Source organism: Acomys russatus, chromosome 7 (genome assembly GCF_903995435.1).
Source record: "Acomys russatus chromosome 7, mAcoRus1.1, whole genome shotgun sequence".
NCBI lineage: Eukaryota > Metazoa > Chordata > Mammalia > Rodentia > Muridae > Acomys > Acomys russatus.
In genome coordinates this window covers 16,626,944-16,645,672 of record NC_067143.1, presented here as the reverse complement: position 1 = coordinate 16,645,672, position 18,729 = coordinate 16,626,944, and the positions used below count along the sequence as shown (strand labels likewise).

The following is an 18,729-nucleotide window of genomic DNA, read 5'->3' as shown; positions in this document are numbered from 1 at the left end:
CCTCATGAAAGCTCCCCTCACTCAACCTCATGAAAGCTCTCCTCACTCACCCTCATGAAGGCTCCCCCTCCCCTTCACTCACCCTCATGAAGGCTCCCCCCACTCACCCTCATGAAGGCTCCCCTTCACTCACCCTCATGAAGGCTCCCCTTCACTCACCCTCATGAAGGCTCCCCTTCACTAACCCTCATGAAGGCTCCTTCACTCACCCTCTTGGCAATGCACAGGGTGCGCAGGCCTTCCACTGCATAAAGGTTGAGGTAATTCTGTGTTTTACTCCGGATCTTTTTCTGATGCCTTCCTCTGGCGTCATCTAGGTCAGAGTACAAGCAGAATGAGTGAAAGCACCCCGAGACCTGGTGGCACTCAGAGGAAGGACAGCAGGTTGCCAAGAAGAGACTTGATACCCTATGAGCATATACAGGGGGAGGTAATCCCCCTCAGGAACAGTCATAGGGGAGGGGAATAATGGGAAAATGGAGGGGAGGGAAGAATGGGAGGATACAAGGGATGGGATAAACATTGAGATGTAACAAGAATAAATTAATAAAAAAAAAAAAAAAAAAAAAAAAGAAAGAAAGAAAGCATCCCAGCAGAGTTGCTCCCTGAGAGCCTTCCTAGTGCCTGGCATATTGATTACAAATGGTGTGCAAATGTCATAGAAATCAGCCTGCTGTTAATTTAATAAAGGGACCTCATCAAAACACAAGTTTGAGGTTGTTCATGAGATACTTTGAGAAACAGGAGAAAAAAAACTTTATCAAAAATGACTTGACATGTTTTTCTACCGTCTATTAAATAGATGTGTATACCAACTTACTTATGAAAAATTGAACTTCAATGCCTCATTTCTCTCCACACAACCTCCCCTTCTGTCAGTAAAAGATGCCCAAACAGTGGTAAAACTTTTCCTAACACACACACACACACACACACACACACACACACACACACACACACGCAGCCACAAGCACACTCACCCTGTATTTGAAATTTACATGTAACAGAACAGTCTATATATTGTATTTTCTATCTCTAGCATTTCTGAATCTTGAGACCTCTGGATAGAGGAAAACTTGTCTACTATTCAGGTTCAACTCATGACAAGCTGGACCTGGCCAGCAATACAGGAGGTGACAGATAGGGTGGGAAATCTTATTCTCAAGTACAAAGCTGAACATAAACAGACAAGCAATACCCTATAGCAGGAGCTGGAGAAATGGCTCAGAGGTTAAGAGCACTGCCTGCTCTTCCAAAGGTCCTGAGTTCAGTTCCCAGCAACCACGTGGTGGCTCACTACCATTTATAATGAGATCTGGCACCCTCTTTTGGTCTGCAGGCATACATGCAGGCAAAACATTGTATACTTAATACATTTTTTTTTTTTTTTTTTTTAAGTCTTGGCAGGCCCATTATTAAAGGTGGCCTCTTATGCTCAGTAATGAGCATGAAGAGTTGTCCTGGATTATTTAGCTTTAGTCTTTAAATTTACTGAAAGACAAATTCAAAGGCACCTTATTTTGACTGCCTTATGCTGGTTTCTTATCACTCTGGAAAGCTTTCTGAGCCTCTGGTCACTGATTTGGCTTTAAAATTAAAATACAAACCACCAAGCTCTTTAGTTGTCCCTGAAGAAGGGCAGATGGCTCAGTAGAAGAGGCAAGTAGGACAGTTATTGGAAGAAAAAAAACAACAACTACTTGGGCTGGACAGATGGCTCAGAGGTTAAGATCACTGCGTGCTCTTCCAAAGGTTCTGAGTTCAATTCCCAGCAACTACATGATGGCTCACAACCATCTAAGATGAGATCTGGTGCTCTCTTCTGGCCTTTAGGTGTTACATGCTGGCAGAATACTGTATACTAAATAAATAAATCTTTTTTTAAAAAACTACTTGAATTTAAGATCAGCTAGGTTATTTAAGACTTGGAATAAATAGAGATAGGGGTGGCCATAGGCATCCATTTCTGGTGTGGGTAGACACTAAGGGCTATCTACACAGGGCCTGGCAGAAAGAAGCATGTGCACTGCCCACTAAAAACTGCTCACTGGTCTACCCTCATCCCAGACACAAGAACTCAAGGCTACCACTTTTTAAGAAAACTTTTCTACACTGTCAGGCAGCTTTCTAGAAGAGATTCTTACAGCCCCAAGGCAAGGCAGTCAGAGGGAAAACATAGTGTTGGGCCTTGGGGGACCTGTTTTTATGAATGCTGGGTTGGATCTGTGGTCTGGTAGAGAATACAGGAGGTTGGGAATGGTCCACATGACCATTTCTGAGGATCTTGGGAGTCTAGGGAGATTACATTGTGGAACAAGGGTACCCACTAGTCTGTTCATATCTGGGACCAAAGCTCAGGTTTGCTAACTCAGGTTAAAGCCATAACATTCTCAGTGCATGTGAGGTCGTAGTCAGGCAAAAAGCTTCTACAGCAATTCATTCCCTTTGTTGCCTACGTACTAATGAGAGAAAATTCTGTGTCTGGTGATCAGCTCTCTAGAAATGGAACATTAGTACACTCAGAAGCGCCCCTCAGGCTGCCAGTACCTTCCCTGCTTGCTAAGGGCTCCACACAGAAGGATGCTGAGTCTGTGCCAGGGCACTGGAGGGGCTGACAACGTGCCAGAACGACAGCTCTTGCCACAGACTAGAAAGATGGTCTTTATGTTCACCAGCTTCCAAACGCAGCATGACTGAGAGAGCTACAACTGGCCAGACACTGGGAGATGGCTGCTGACACTCACAGCCCTGAGAGGCTCCCAAAGCGGAGTACAGCTGCTCTTCCTGATCATAGTGTGTGCTTTCACAAAGTGCTAAATGTTACATCTTTTATACTTTGGAAATTATCTTTTCCAAATAAGAAATTTTACTTTATTAGTGCAGGACACATAAGGAGATATGATTCTTGCTTGTTCATGAGAGAAAAAGTAAGTTTACTGATGTACTTGTGTCAACATATAAGTCGTTGCTGGGCAGTGGCTACACTCTATCCTTGCTCTTGCAGAAGGGCAGAACAGACTAAAGGTTACATCTTAAAGACTATACAAAGTGGTGACTCCACCAAACCACAGGCAAGGAAATCTTCAGGAGAGGTCAAAGAGGGGTGGGAAGGGGTCCACCTTATGCTGTCAGTCCACATCATACCAGAAATTTAGCCCATGTGTACAGGGCTTCCTGTGAGGTAGGCACTGACACACAGAAAGTGAATGACTCATCCGGAGTCACAGAAGCCAGGAAATGCAGCACTCGTATTTGAACAGAGAGATCTGTGAAGCCTTGGGTGAGATGGTGTCTTGTACCTAGCGTCACATGACTTCCCACCACAGCAAGCAAGACAAAGCCTTGGCTATGTGCATGCTGATAGTGCGATATATCCCCTCCCACCCTGTCACAGTCACTACTTCTCAGGCAGCGTGGGATGTTTTTGGTGATGTGCCGTGAGCTCTTTGAAGAAAACTTGTGGGTTTCATCCAGCTAAGAGACATGTGCACCTTCCCACCATCACCATCTCTACACAGGTGGCATGGCCTGGCCACTGTGCGCTGCTTCTTGGTTACTCCAAGCCATCTGTAACAAGTCTGTTCTTCTCCATACCTGCCTCATCTTCTCACTCTAAAAGCTGAACAATGTATGTACATGGTGGGTGAGTCCACAGTATGTTACATGGTGGGTGAGTCCACAGTGACCCCAGTGCTATGCCATAGATGCTCTCCCTGGTGTCTACATTTTCTCAGTCTTAAGTTGTTCGCTATTACCTATACATTTTTTCCCTATCCAAACCAACTACAATATTTCCCAGAGGAAGTTGGAAATCCGTACAAACAAACAAATCCACACATAAAGAAACGATTTTTATTTGCTCTCTACTTGCCATGTGGCACTTGAGAATGGAAGGTAGGACTGTCACCACGTGGGTCTTCCAGGGTTGTAAAAGATTTGAGCTCTGCTCTTATTTGCAGCTAAGCACAGATGGCAGGCTTCTTCGTGAGGCCCATAATAGGGAGCAGACAACAAAAAGGCAGGTGAGTGCACAACAACCCTTTCTTGGGTCAGCATGACTGAGTGGAAGGGGCTGCAAGGCTCCCCAAAGGAGAGTACGGGCTCCGAACCTTGAGCTTAAAGTTGGTTCTGGATCACTCTTGGAAAGGGTAAATATTCTCCTGCTTTGCAGATGCTGTACAAGAAAAGGCTTGGGCACACTTAGCAGCCACCGTGCCTGGTCCTCCGCTTTGTTCCCTCCTCACCTGCTCAGGAGTGTCTTGACAGTGCCCCAGACAATGTCCCATCCCTTGTGGTGTAGTAGGAGGAAAGGAGGAGGTAAGATGGCAAGCGGTCCATAGTGCTACATTTATTTAATGACATCTGTTTCTGAGATGTCTGTTCCTTAGCATTGGTTGGCTTTTAAATGTCTTTTTAAAGTGAAATAGGTGGTCCCAACACCCACAGAAATTTTCACCAACCCAACATCTGGCAGAGAGCTAGTATCAAAAATACATAAAAAGTTCAAGAAATTAAACACCAACAAACTAAATAACCCAATTAAAAAATGGGGTACAGAGCTAAAGAGATAATTCTCAACAGAGGAATCTCTAACAGCCAAGAAACACTTAAAGAAATGCTCAATGTCCTTAGGCATCATGGAATTGCAAGACAAAGATTCCATCTTACACTCTTCAGAATAGCTAAGATCAAAAACTCAAGTGACAGCACATGGTGGCAAGGAGGCAGAGCAAGGGGGACACTCCTCCATTGCTGGTAGGAGTGCGAACTTGTAAAAAACCACTGTGGAACTCAATCTGGAGGTTTCCCAGAAATTTGGAGCTAGACCTACCTCAAGACCCAGCTATTCCACTCCTGGGCATATGCCCAAAAGATGCTCCACCATGCCACAATGATACTTGCTCAACTATGTTCATTTCAGCCTTATTCATAATAGCCAAAAACTGAAAACAACCTAGATGCCCCTCAACTAAAGAATGGAGAAAGAAACTGTGGAACTTTAACACAATAGAACACTACTCAGCTATTAAAAACAAGGAAGTCATGAAATTAGTGGGCAAATGGGTGGAACTAAAGAAGAATACCCTGAGTGACATAACCCAGACCCAAAAAGATATACTTGGTATATACTCACTTATAAGTGAATATTAGCCATATAGTACAGGATAACCATACTACAATCCACAGACCCAAAGAAGCTAAGGAGAACTGAAGGGAAGACACTGGAATCTCACGCAGAACAGGAAATACATTAAACATCCAAAGCAGATGGAGGGAGAGAACTGGGTGGGAGATGGGGTGAGGAGGATAATGAGAGTAGCGACCAGGTGGGCAGAGAGAGGAGGGGAGGTGAGGAGAAGACCTGGGAAAGAGAACAGAAATCGGGGACGGGGGATCTCTGGGACAGGGGCGACTCCTGGGAGTCTATGGCGGTGACTCTAGCTTAGACTCCAAACAGTGGTTGTTCAGGAGCATAAAGCAGGCATCTCCTGTAGCCAGGTAGGACTCCCATTGGAGGAGGGGGACAACAGCCCACACATAAAACCTTTTAACCAAATTGTGTCTTGTCTACCATAAGCATAAGGGAAAAGATGGAACAGAGATTGAGAGACTGGCAAGCCAGTGGCTGGCCCAGCTTGAGCCCCACCCCCACAGGAGAGTGCAGACACTATTAATGATGCTCTGCTTCGCTTGCAGACAGGAGTCTAACATAACTGTCTTCTAAGAGGCTTCCTCTGGCAGCTGATGGAGATAGATGCAGAGACCCAAGGAAAAGCAATGAGCCAAGCTCGGGGAGTGTTGTGGGAGAGTGGGAAGGATAGAGGGCAACAGAGGGATGAAGGACACCACAAGAAGACCTACAGTGTAACATAACCTGGGCCCATGGGGGCTCACAGAGACTGAACCACCAACCACAGAGCATGCATGGATAGAACCCAGACCCCCCTAGACATATGTTACAGATGTGCAGCTTGGTCATCATGTGTGTCTCCTAACAGTTAGGAATAGTGGCTGTCTCTGAATTTGCTACCTACTGCCGGGTCACTTTCCTCTACCTGGGCTGCCTTGTCATTTCCCAGTGGGAGAGGTTGTGCTCAGTACTGCAGAGACATGAGATACCAGGGTGGTATTTAGATCTGAGCTAGCTTGCTCGTGACTTTACAGGCAATCAGAGCACTGTGGTTTCTGACAAGAAGGTCTTATAACATATTAAAGACAGTGCTCAGTTCATGGTGGTGGACAGTACATAGCTCATGGGTCACACTATTTAGCTATTTAGTTATGTGTGCCAGTGAGCTCTGCCTCTCCTTCTCTGGGAGGAAGGAGAGCGGGGAATGGTAGGAGGGGGTGAAGGGGGAGACTAGGAGAAGAGGAGCGAGGCGGGTAGGATCAAAATGTAAAGTGATTAAACAAATAAATAAATAAATGGAAGAAAAAATAAAGCAAAGCGATGGTGATAGTTTGAATCCTCCAAAGGCCCATGTATTAAAGGTGTCCCCACCCCCCCCAACCCCCGCCACCCTTTTGAAGCAGGACAAATGATATCCACAAGCTGAAGACAGGAGGAAGGTCATTAAATCATCAGGGATATGCTTTCAAAGGACTCAGCGGCACCTGGACTGTACCCCTTCCAGCTTTGCCTCCTAGTCATGAGACAAGAAGTTTGTTCCACTAGGCGAGCCTACGACGACACCATACCTCACCACAATTGTAGGAGTGAAATGTCAATTGTACACTGAAATCTCTAAACTGTGATCCTAAATAACCCTGCTCCATAGACTGATACTGCCAGGTATTTTATTGTAATGGTACAAAGTTGACTCACAGATGGCATTACAAGACTTAGTAATAAAAAGTTTCTTTATGATTTGTCTCTACAGTCCTGATGCTCTTAAACATCTTAAAATATGCACTGGTAAAGAGCATACATGCACACAGCTGTGGCCTTCTCCCCGGAGTCTATTTCCTTGAGGAGCTAAGTAGGGCTTACTGCCCTCTAGCTGTGATGGAATGGGCTTCCTCAGCTGTCCTTTTCCCCACCCTACATGCCAGTGTGTCCATTCTTTGACAAGTTCATGCATGCACAAAGCACATCCTGGTTACTGTCGCCCTGCCTCTCCAATCTCCCTCCCACTCACGCCTCCTGCCTTGCCCCATAAGCTCTTTCCCCTCAGGCCTTGCCCTTTACTTGTGTTCGAGGCTGAAGCCTGCTAATCCCTCATTCTGCCTGTAGTGCATTGCCCTCGATAGGACTAGGTGATCGTGGCAGCAGAAAGAAATCTGCTCAGATAGCTCCCTTCTCTGTGGCTTCCTCCACAGAGGTAAACAAGGATCAGGAATCCGAATGAAGCCAGGGGCACTCGGGGAGGCAGAGTCAGGTGGATCTCTGTGAGTTCGAGGCTACCCTGATCTACAAAGCAAGCCCGGGACAACCATGTCTACACAGAGAAATCTTGTCTCAAAAAAAAAAAAAAAAAAACAAAAAAGAATAAGAATGATTATCTTGGCATGGAAAATCATCCCATTAACAGGACTCTGTCCTGAGTCTGCTGTCAATGAGCATCAAAGATTCAATAAATAGCATCTCAGCGCAGGTGGTACCCAAGCTGATTCAAGAATATGCAAGTCAGGAAGTTTGCAGAAGTGAAGCAGCAGAGCCCTGGGCTGGACCCCTTTGACCATTATCAGCAGTCAGCCTCCACCTTCCTCCTAACTCCTAGCGGTGATCTCACTCCTTGGTTCTGACTGCAGTGCTGACAGAGGAAAAACCAAGTTCACTTTACAACATGGCCTGTGCTTTCCTTCCGAAGGAGCTCAAGAGCATTTTGAACTGGACAGAGTTACAACCTTTTTTGATGATTAACTGCACTGTACAATTTAACACTAAAGTAATGGGAAGAGACTGAGGCGAGACCGTTTGGCCCAGTCAGAGCAGAGGAAAGATGCTAGCAGGCCCACTTCTTGAAATCTCAGTTTACTCTTACACAGCCCTACAAACAGGCTGAAGATTGTGGCCTAGAAATCAAAGCTGTCTCAAGTCTACAGCAGGACTTGTAGTCAAGGTACAAAGCCCCTAAATTCACACCAGGGTAAATCCTTGGCGCTGAGAACACTGGGACTCTCTCAAATGGTCTGCATTATAGACAGTGTTAATAAAAATCCCTTTACTCAGCTGGGTAGGATTTCCCAAAACGCCCTCGCAAAAAACCCAAAGGAATCTTTCTGAGCAAGAGGAGGAGGCTGTTTACCTGAGGAGCAGGGCAGCAGAAGATCCATGACCACTGAATCGGCCCCCTTGGTGTAGACATTGATCTCATCAGTCAGAGGGTGGCGGATCACCACTGACATCCTCTTGCGGATAGAGTCGAAGCCAAGCGTGTGCAGTAGCTCGAAGGTGAGCCTGCCTAGGTGGGGCAACTCCACAGACACCTGGTCATGAAGCCGGTCCACCAGTGCGCAACTGTAGGCTCTAGCCGCATACACGAGCGCAGCCTCGTCTGGGCTCTCAGCCTCATAGCGCAGCTCCCGTTCTTGCTGCTCTGCAGGGTACTTCTGCCCTGGAGTGCACTCTGGGGTCCAGTCTTCGGCCTGGCTGGCCTGGCTGCTGTAGCCATTGCTTGCAATAGTCGGTGTTGCTTGACCTAGCTTTTCCTCCAGCCTCAGAAGCATGCTGTCCTGAGACAGGCTGGGCAGGAAACCAGATGCGGATTTGTGGCTGGACTTACTGGTTGTCAGGTTTCCGATACTGCTGCAGCCCGAAGCCAGGCGGCTGGGAGTGAACCTCCGAAGGAAATCTTCTATGGTCTTCACTGGGGACTTCAGCTCAAACCTCACCCTTACCTGGAAGGGAAGCAGTCCAAAGGCAGGTGAGAAAAACCCCGCTGATCTGCCACTCTTCATAATTACTTCAGAGAAACAAGTGGTTCACTGATGCCCGCCCCAAAACTGGGCCTGTCTCCTCCATCCACACCCCAATTGAAAAAAACCACGGAAAGACAAGCAAGGTGAGTCAAACCTCTAATACCAATACTCAGGAGGCTGAGTCAGGAGGATCACAAATTCCAAACTACTCTTGAGTACTTAAAGAGACTACTTGATATATTCTTTAGATTGTGTCTGTAAAATCGTTTATACACAAGTTACGCATGTTTCTCAGCAAATTAATAAACTGATTCATAATCCAAATCACTAAAAACAAATTTAACAAGCATGAAAAAAGAAAAAGGAGCTGTACACACAATACTGTTAAAGGTTCAAAAGGTTAACCACAGAGCAATGGAGCCACACTTTACTTAAAGGGCAAATATGGAAACAACAGAAGCTGGAAATAAAGTATGAACAACCATCAGACCAAATCCCAACAGGGAGAGAGGAGGCATGAAGTCCCACCGTAGGCAAGGAGCTGTTGGCAATGGATTGCTTCCCAGAAAGTCAAGGGAATGCCAATTTTAGAGATGTGAACCGTGCTAAGCTGACCGGGCTCCAATGGCAGCCATACCTCCATGAGTATGGACAGCACCATTGTACTTATCGGTTTTAAAAAATGGGGTAAAGGAAAACGCACAAAATTTGAGTGAGTAGGGAAGAAGACATGGGAGGAACTGGGGGAAGAGGTGAATAAGTAAAAAAATACATTGTAAGAAATTCTCAAAGTAATAATAATAATAATAATAATAATAATAATAATAATAATAACAACAACAACAATAATAATGATAATAATAATAATAGATGGATGAAAAAAAACAAATATTGAAACAACCCAATTCTACGGATTCTTAAAACTTTGTAACTGATCCTTTGGGACCAGAGTTGTGAATTATCATGGTACTTTCCAGCTTAGCCAGGTATTAGGAAAAGTGAAACACAGCCTAAATCATGACAAAAGCATTTTTCCTTTGCATCTATAGTGCCTTCTTTTTATTCAATTCTTTTGGTTCGAGGGACTGAATCCAAACCTCAAGCATGCTAAACCAGCTTCTGCCACGGAACCACACATCTGAGTTCACTAGAATAACTAAATGCGCTCTATGTCTGAGTGGGGGATAGGCATCTCCCTGTACCACCTGGTGGCTCCAAATGCTCCCAAAAGTGGTGTTCCCTAGATGCAGGAACATAAATGCATCCAGAAACTTAACTATTTGCAGTCCCGGTGTGGGTGATTAAATATTGTTTCCTCTGTAGAACTGACAACACGTGTGACCTTCAGAACACGCCTTAGCTACCCTGGAATCTTTTGCTTACTTAACAACTGCTGTATTGCTTATATCTGTTAGGCAGAGGGTGACCTAGGGAACGCTTAGCTCTCCAGGGATGTATATGGCAGGTAAGGGATGCTCAGGCAGCTTGTACCACAGTAGGAAGCAGCTTCACTCGAAGCTGGCAGTACACACATGTGGTGAGAGTATACAGAACTGCCCACTTGGGATCTTCCCGGTCCTTTAGTGCCTTGCCCAGCTGAAGCAGTGAGACTTAAGAGCATAGCTGAGCGGCAAATGTTTTCTGATACACTGCCACAGTAGACAGGGTTGGTCCACCTTGCTCACTCCACATAACCCACCAGGGGTTCCATTAGTGGTCGCTGCTGGAAGACCTGAGCCAGGAGGCTGGTAAGGGGGCAGGTCTAGGGTACACATTCAGCCCTGAACACCATTTCTACCCATTCTTTGCTTGATGCAGACATCCAGGCTCACAGGCATCTGCTATGCAGCCTGACTCATGAGCACAATTCTCTGGGGGAACACTTGAGTTCCACAGGAGTCCTTTCAACATAAACATTTCGTCTCTCCAAAAAAGAATCTTAATGCTAGACCAAAGCAAACCCAACTCCAAATAACCTCGGACTTAATCTCTCTCATCCACTTTACCTTGAGGGACAATGATAAATGCATTTATTACCATCATTTCAAAGCTTCTGTGTGCCAAAACTTGACTCTGAGACCTTCCTTTAGGTCTGCATAACTTCTCTATGGCCCCAATGACATTCTCAAGAATAACGTGTCTAAAGCTTCTAGTCAGGACTGACGACTGACGTTTGCACATCTTGTCCCAGAATCTGTTCCCGAACTTACCTTTTTTCATCCCTCTTATGTGCTTCTAGAAGCTTATGGCTCTGGATAAGTCCCTTTGGATAGCGATCCTTCAGCCTCTGCCCTAGACCATGAGGTTCAGGAAGTCCCAGGGTAGGCGGGAATCCCTCAAAGTTAAATATCTAACCTTGAGGCAAGGTCTTCACATGTTTCTATGTGCGCACACGCACGCACACACATACACGCATGCACACACATACACACACACACACACACACACCCTGTGCTCAAAAGGTATCTAAAAACCTCTCCTCTAACCTATTGCAGCTTGATGCCTGCTTTGCCCCACATGCACTACCCTGTCACATCCCCTAAAGCCTGAGGCACCACCCATGAGCAGCTTCCTGCAAGAAAGTGAAGGATGCTTACTGCCATCAACCAGGAATCACAGTGCAGGGCTCAGAGAGAGTCAAGAGCACTTTGGGGTCTAGTAGATAGTACAGAACTTGCCTTTTGCCGTGGCTGATCTGGAGAAGTGACAACTACTGTATTGCAGATGGTGAGAGCAATGAAGAAGTCAAAAACATCAGATAGCTCAGGTGAGAGATGGGACAGAGGGTGTTCCTTGTGCCTTGCAATGGCAAGGTACCTGTCACACTCGCTCACTTTCTCCAACAGCTTGGGGTCAGGTGTAATGTCTTTCTCCTGGGGAGAAAATTAGAGCTGCATGAGGAGTTTGAGCCAATAACCTGCCCAGTGCTTTGGTACTTAACTATTTAAGTAGGCTTTAATTTATTGTAAGGTACAAAAAGAATTTAATACCACTACATTTATCATTTTACAATTGTACATTATATGAAATTTCAATTATATAAAACACTTACATATTGAAATAAAAACACATATATATTATGGTAGAAACATTATATTATATTAAAAACATAATGTTAATATACTTCTTAGGGGATCAAACAAGATATACTCTCAGTCTAGAAAAACTCAAGCAGTCTACATTGCAACAACCCACAGAATATCTGCCTTTTGAAAACCATGTTTCTACATTTCCTTGCGATCTCACCTCTTTACATTTAAATTATTAAAATACTTTATATAATCAATATATTCTATGAAAAATAACAATAAATTGACAGTTTTATCTCAAAGCACATCATATGAACTTTTTTCATGCCTCAAGAGTATAATGAGAACACATTTAAAAAACCATCCTCAAAGTGGACGGGCACAGACTAATTATCTGGCTACCATTTCTCACTAAATATTTAACCTTCACCATTCTTATAGTACAAGTAAAATACTGATAAACTTCTGTTATAGTAATTGTTGACTGAGTGACCAAATTGCTATGGCATAAAGTTTGAATAGTTCATGTAATCTTGATATATACTGTAGAATGCTGCAAGAAAAATATGTCCCAATGCAGTCTTCCCCTTGCGTCCCAGAGCCCTCCTTCCCACATGACATAGGTGAACTGAAAAATGATAATCCACAATTCTAGATATATCTGTATGTAAATTATAGCTTCTATATGGGTCTAGAAAGTCTTAAAAGAGCAAGGCCATTCAAAGTGAGCACAAAGGGTTCCCTCTCAATTCTTAAAACGTTGCAGAGGTGAATGGATCTTTTCAGAGATTCTTGCTCACTTCTAAAAGTTTCCCTGCCTAATGACAGCAGTCCATAAACACTTTGGCCAATGCAAGACAAGAGAGGAAGGAGTTTTACTTACATTGTAGTCATCTAATTAAAACTTTATGGGGCAGGTAACTGGCTCTGCCTTCTCACACATGTCACCTTGTTCTGATGTTTTGTTCATTTCATTCAGCTAGGCTTCCTCTTTGTTACCATCCTTAAGTGGCTCACCTGGCAACCACCCAGCAGCAGACACCATGGCAAAGAGGCTGAGTAAGTGTTTCGGGAAGGACACAATGGTAGAGGGAGGTGTTGGCTAGAAAGCTTCTGTCCATGGGGCAGAGCCAAGCCTGAGCTTATTGGTGTGATTAAAAAGAGATAATTTTGATTGTTAGGGACAATGGAGAGCAGGAAGAAAGCAAGAGGATAGTCTGACATCCCTCCAGAAGGGCTGCTCACTGCCTGCACTCACCATTGGGCTGCTGAAGGCAGTGTGCTTAGACAGCATGCTGACTCGCTTGGCCTCAGCCCGACTGCCTGTACGCCGGTGGGACTTGATACTTTGGTTCTTATGAGTGATGCGGATGCTCTGATGGCTCCCAGTGCTGCCACGGTGGGATAGTGTGCCCACCTTGGGCACCACTTCCTCCTCTTCTGAGTCCGCCTCTTGGTATCTGGCCAGTCGCTGGGCTATGGGGGGGGGGGGGGGAGGGACACGATGTAAGACATCATAGGGGAAGACTGAATCAATTCAAGCTCTTGTAGATTCCGTGAGCCTGTGTCCCAGAGGACTCTCAATCTTCACTGACTAATGGCGAGGCTATATTTAGTACACATTGACAAGGGGATTTAAAAGGTTCCTACTATATCCCTACTTACCTGCACTCTCCATAAACTAACTGAGAGGCAAGCCTGAAGGCAGCTTAACTTTTTGATTTTATTGTTGTGTTTAATGTCTGTCAATCTTTCACAGGAGAGAAGACCAAATCTCATGCCAAAGAATTTAAGGAGCTTATTATGGTCCTACGACAAAGGGGAACGAAGATGAAGGTGTCACCCAGGTCCAAGGAATTCCAAAGCCTGGGTCCTGTCATGTATGGCACAGTGGCTACACTGCCATACTCACCTAGACTTGGGCTCCCAGCTGCCCTTCTATTCCAGTACAACATAGATACGTTTTGGTCTGGGGAAAGGCAGGGCAGACCTCAGGCTTACCAACACAAGAGGGCTCTTGAAAGATTCCCTACCCTAGAATGGCCTGCATCATTGGGGCCTTCAAAACAATGAGACATTATCCATGTGAAATGGAGGATGGGCACCAGTGTAGGTGCTTGCACATAATCACATGGCCATGTGGGCAAAAGACCTATCTACATGCATTACTAGCCCGTGAAGTGCTATAGAACAGCAAGATTCACTCTCTTGAGATTTCCCAGCCTAGCCACATGTAGCCAGGTCTGGACCCAGCCAATGAAGCTCTATCTGAGAAGATCTTAACTATGGTCCTAAGCTTAAGTCTTGGGGAACCACTGGCTAGTAGCGTCCCCACATCCACATGAGTGCCTGAAAAATGGCACAAAGTCATGCCACTGTTTTTTTGTCTTTTTGCCAGTGGCTCTGAACAAATGTTCCCAGGTTTCCCAAGTTAGGCTGGCTCTCTTAGTTGTGGGTGAGCAATAAGAAACCTATTCAGGATTACTTCTTCAAACCAAGCATTTAATCACGAGTTCACACACAGGCCCAGCACTTGGTGGAAGCATTAGGGTAGCCTAATTTCAGGGGACTTCTGAGAGATGCCCATAGCATTAGTCAGCCACGTGGGCAATTCTCCTCGATTAATCATCACGCCTTCCTTCAGAGATGAGAAAAACAGGGATAAGGAAGGAGTCACTTGCCCACTGCCATCAGGCTAAGTACTTCTCCATAGCAGGATGCCAAACATCCCATCTGTTCTCTGGTGATGTAAGTCCCAGTGTGCTACCTAGATTGCAAGGAGGAGCAAAGCCCAGGCATGGAGTTGTGCCCACTTTGTCGAATCATGCACTGAATTGGATCCAACCTGGAGAGAGGCAACCTGCAACCCCCAGGCATCTTCCTTCCCCGTGAGGCCGGGGAGCCAGGAAGGAACCACTGCTGTCACATGGTGGCCTGAGGCCTGTCTCTGACTCTCGAGACCTCAGAGAAGCCTAGACCAAGGCATGCAGCCAGCTAGCTATAGATTATCAGGCCATGAGGTGAGACGGGAATATACCCATAGTCTCTGTGGCTGTCTTTGGCATGTGACCTCAGGCCCATTGCTCAGATCTGTATTCGTTTGTTTACTAGTGAGTGTCAAACTATAGGCTGGACCGACTGAAGATGCTATGTGTTCCAGTGCTAGAACTTCTGCACATCTGTCACAGAGATGCATTAAGACTGATTTCATTCCTCAAGTGCTTCGCTGTGTCCTCTGAAAGTGACAGAACTCTTTAGCCTTATCTTAGGATTTGACCTCAGTCAAATCTATGATTCTGTCCCATGAAGCCTCACATCCCACCTTCATTTTTTTAATGGTGCTATTAATATTATCTTTGATTGACAAATCATAACTGTACATATTCACAGGATACAGATGTTTTGTTTTGACATCAGTATAAAATGTGCTTTGCACACATGACGCTAATTAATGCATCCATCATCTCACGAAGAGGACACATCAGCATTGATTCAAGGTACTGCTGTGCAAGAGATCTCAAACCTGCTCTTGTCTATCTGAAAGTGAGGCCCAGCTTGAGAGGGCTGCTGCAAACACAATGCCTGGGAGTACTCTCCAGTGCACAAAGCTGAGTAGGTAGGAAAGGGAAGCGAAGGCAACAGGGTTAGAGTGTGAGGTAGGGCCAGGGGAATGAGGTTAGAAACGTAGACAGGGTAGATCAGTAAAGGTATGGAAAAATGTCAGTAGCATTTATTTGGGGTGCAAATAAAATGTTAAACAATAGGTAGATTCCTGTGCCTTCTGTTATACAGTAGACAGAGAACAATGACCATCAAAGTAATTCTTAGATGCTGGAGAAAGAGCTCAATAGCTACAGAAGTGGTCATTCATTGCTTCCCCCATTTCACCCTCCATTCTCTTTGGCAGTGTGTTGTTGTTGTTGTTGTTGTTGTTGTTGTTGTTGTTGTTGTTGTTATAAAGAAAGGAGTTCTGCAAGGCGGTCTTTACAAAGTTGCCATTACTCCAGAAATAGGACTGCAGTGCAGGCACCCTCACCACTGTGCCATCTCTTGGCAAGGGGCTTAGGAAGCCAGCGGCTTTCCCCTAGCCTTCCTTCAGCAAAAAGGGAGGCAGCAAAGGACAAGGAAAGAGACAGGAGGCAGGGCTGCCTGCGTACCCAAAGGCAGAGAGACTCATTTCTCTTAGGCTCCAGCGGACATGGTGTTCCAAGGGTAAGAATGCAGCATAAAGTACACAGTGCCCGGCTGAGAGCTTTCCGCTGATAGCTGAAAGATAAATGAGTAACAACAAGACAAAAGCCTCCGTTCCTCCGTGAGACAAAGTGAAGGCACTGCTGAAACTAGCACTTTAAGACTGCTCTGTCCGGCTGCTGTGCTTGCCTGCCAGAAAATGAGCCAAAACAGATGCATATCATTCCAGACACAGCAGCGAGCAGGGCAATGTCAGCCCACTCTATAAATAGCACCGGGCTCCCAAGTGACCGCCAAGGATTTATTCTCCCTTAAAAACCAGCAAGCTCTAAAAGCTTGTGTATGGTGTCTCCTGTCTCCTGTCCATGCAGCTTTGGGGAGAGCAGTTTTCTAATCCAGCCCAGACTGGAGGCCTCTGTCCTCACACTCACCGTTGGCATCATGAGAATATTCTATGCCGGACACGGTGCATCTTCGAAAGACCATCTTGTTCTCAGTTAATGTGCCAGTTTTGTCTGAGAAGATGTACTGTATCTGCCCTAAGTCTTCCGTGATGTTCAGAGCTCGACACTGCAGCTGCGAATCTGTCTCTTCATCATACAGCTCTATATCCTGGTTAATGAAGTACACTTGGCACACTTTAACAATCTCAATGGAAACATATAAGGAAATCGGAATCAAAACCTAGAAGAGAAAGGAGCATAGGGTGAATGACTAGGAGAACCACGAAACAGTGGAATTAACACAACTGAGTCAAATGACAGAAGACCAAGGAAGCAGGAGCTGTACTGTACCTTTACGAGCACAATTAGGTTGGCTTAAAGTCACTATTGGAAAAGGATTAGAGTACTGGCAAAGAGTTTAAACTAGGACAGCCTAGGCTGATGCAATTGCAGAGCGGAAATCCACTCCTATGTCTGGAAGGATAACGATGGCCTGGAGACTAAGTTGTGCTTGAGAGGGGCTGGGAAAGGAAAGAGAGAAGAGAAGAAAACAGGCACAGTCAGAGTCCTCATGAGCAAAGTCATCTCTAACGATAGCAGCATTCCCCCTCAGGTTTCCCGTGGGACCCAGTGACAGGAACTGTCTAGCATCCAAGGATGTGTCCCCACAGTCTCGGGGGCAACCACGGAAGGAAACAGTTGTTTCAGTGGCTGGCCTTATGCTGCAGGACAATTTTGTGATTTTTGTGCAATAGAGATCAAAGGGAAGATGGCTTGAGAAAAATACCCAGTTTTGATTTGACCACTCAAGACCAACTTGCTGGAAATGAATGTTTATTTGTAGAGCCACAGCACTGAACTAATATTTATGAGCCCTCAGAATATAATATTCTGACTAACTGGGCTCTCTTGGTAAATTAATTATGCTAATAAGACACCAACTATTATCCTAACTGAAGGCTAGAACAACATTTACATTTATAAAAAAAAAAAAAAAGACTAATTTGGAATGTTAAATGAGACCGTTTTCCCCATAGGAGGGAAGCACTTGTAGTAAAGAGACAGGAAGATCTCAAGTGAGGCTCGACATATCCTCTGGTTACTCTGTTCTCAGAGAGGCTAGTGGTGACCCTCACTGCCCCTTAGAGGCCTGGGACTATCCTTACTCTTTAGCAGACCTGTCTGCATTCTGCCTCTCACTTACAGGAAGGAAGGCACATGAATGCACACTACTGATGTCGAAAACCAATGGTGATGCATGCGGCAACATCAGGACAACTCCTAGGAGAGCAGTTAAGCTGCAGGGATGCTGTGAGTGAAGTAGCTTGGGTTTGGCTCACAGCAAAGCATACAGGTTGGTTTCCTAGTCTTTATGGAGTACTCCATCAATATAACACACTATTGTCAGAGAAACTGGGGGAGGGGCACATGTGGCTGTTCTCCATTAATGGCTGGAAATGTTCTGTAAATCTAAAAATTACTCCCAGACAAAATTTGTTTTTTGTTTTTTGTTTTCTAACAGTAAGTCAACAGAACTGAGGGTAGAGCTCAACGGGTAGAGCACTTGCACAGCATGTGTGAGACCCTTGGTTCAAATCAAACTGGCCCTTGGCCAATAAAATAACAACAACAGAAAAACAAGGAAACAATGGGAAAAATCCAATCATCAAAGCATTAATCATTTTAAGAAAAGCAAAGAGTAGCATCAACTTGAAAGTCACCAAAGAAATAGCCTACATTAATAGAACAATAGGCAACACCCAATTCTGATTCTTGAAGATGCAGAAATGATAGGAAATTCTTAGAAAGACTTTTGAATTCGCTTGAGGAAATTAAGGGAATTACCATACGATATCTATTACTGTTACCTGCAGAACTATTATCATTGTCAAAAAAGAGTAAACTGCAGCCGTGGCTGGGGATAAAGAGCTGCCATCAGACTCAGGAACATCAAACAGTGCTTTCTTCTCTTGATAGCGCCGTACCCACAATCCATGTCCTGTGCGTGTTCAAAGAGAGGCAACATTCATCTGACAGGAAAGAAAGAATGCGGCTTGGGAAAATTAAGGCAAACAATTTTTAAGACTATTACTGGGCATGACATATTTGGCCTATCAGCTTTCTTTGACATAAAAGAAAGCATGGCACATCATATTCATGGACTCATGGGCGGGCAGCTGGAAAGAGTGCACACTTTGTGTTTT

At 45.0% G+C, this 18,729-nt stretch overlaps 1 protein-coding gene across 1 annotated transcript in view; it reads right to left on the bottom strand.

Moving 5' to 3' along the window:
* Atp10a (ATPase phospholipid transporting 10A (putative)) overlaps nucleotides 1–18,729 on the bottom strand; it is a 173,853-nt gene that overhangs the window by 25,582 nt on the left and 129,542 nt on the right. The window contains exons 6-11 of the mRNA XM_051148651.1: nucleotides 18,394–18,524; nucleotides 16,514–16,766; nucleotides 13,150–13,367; nucleotides 11,541–11,735; nucleotides 8,250–8,841; nucleotides 210–313 (exon numbers count right to left, since the gene is read on the bottom strand). Coding sequence (XP_051004608.1) covers nucleotides 210–313; nucleotides 8,250–8,841; nucleotides 11,541–11,735; nucleotides 13,150–13,367; nucleotides 16,514–16,766; nucleotides 18,394–18,524 — 1,493 coding nt within the window. The remainder of the gene's footprint in view (nucleotides 1–209; nucleotides 314–8,249; nucleotides 8,842–11,540; nucleotides 11,736–13,149; nucleotides 13,368–16,513; nucleotides 16,767–18,393; nucleotides 18,525–18,729) is intronic.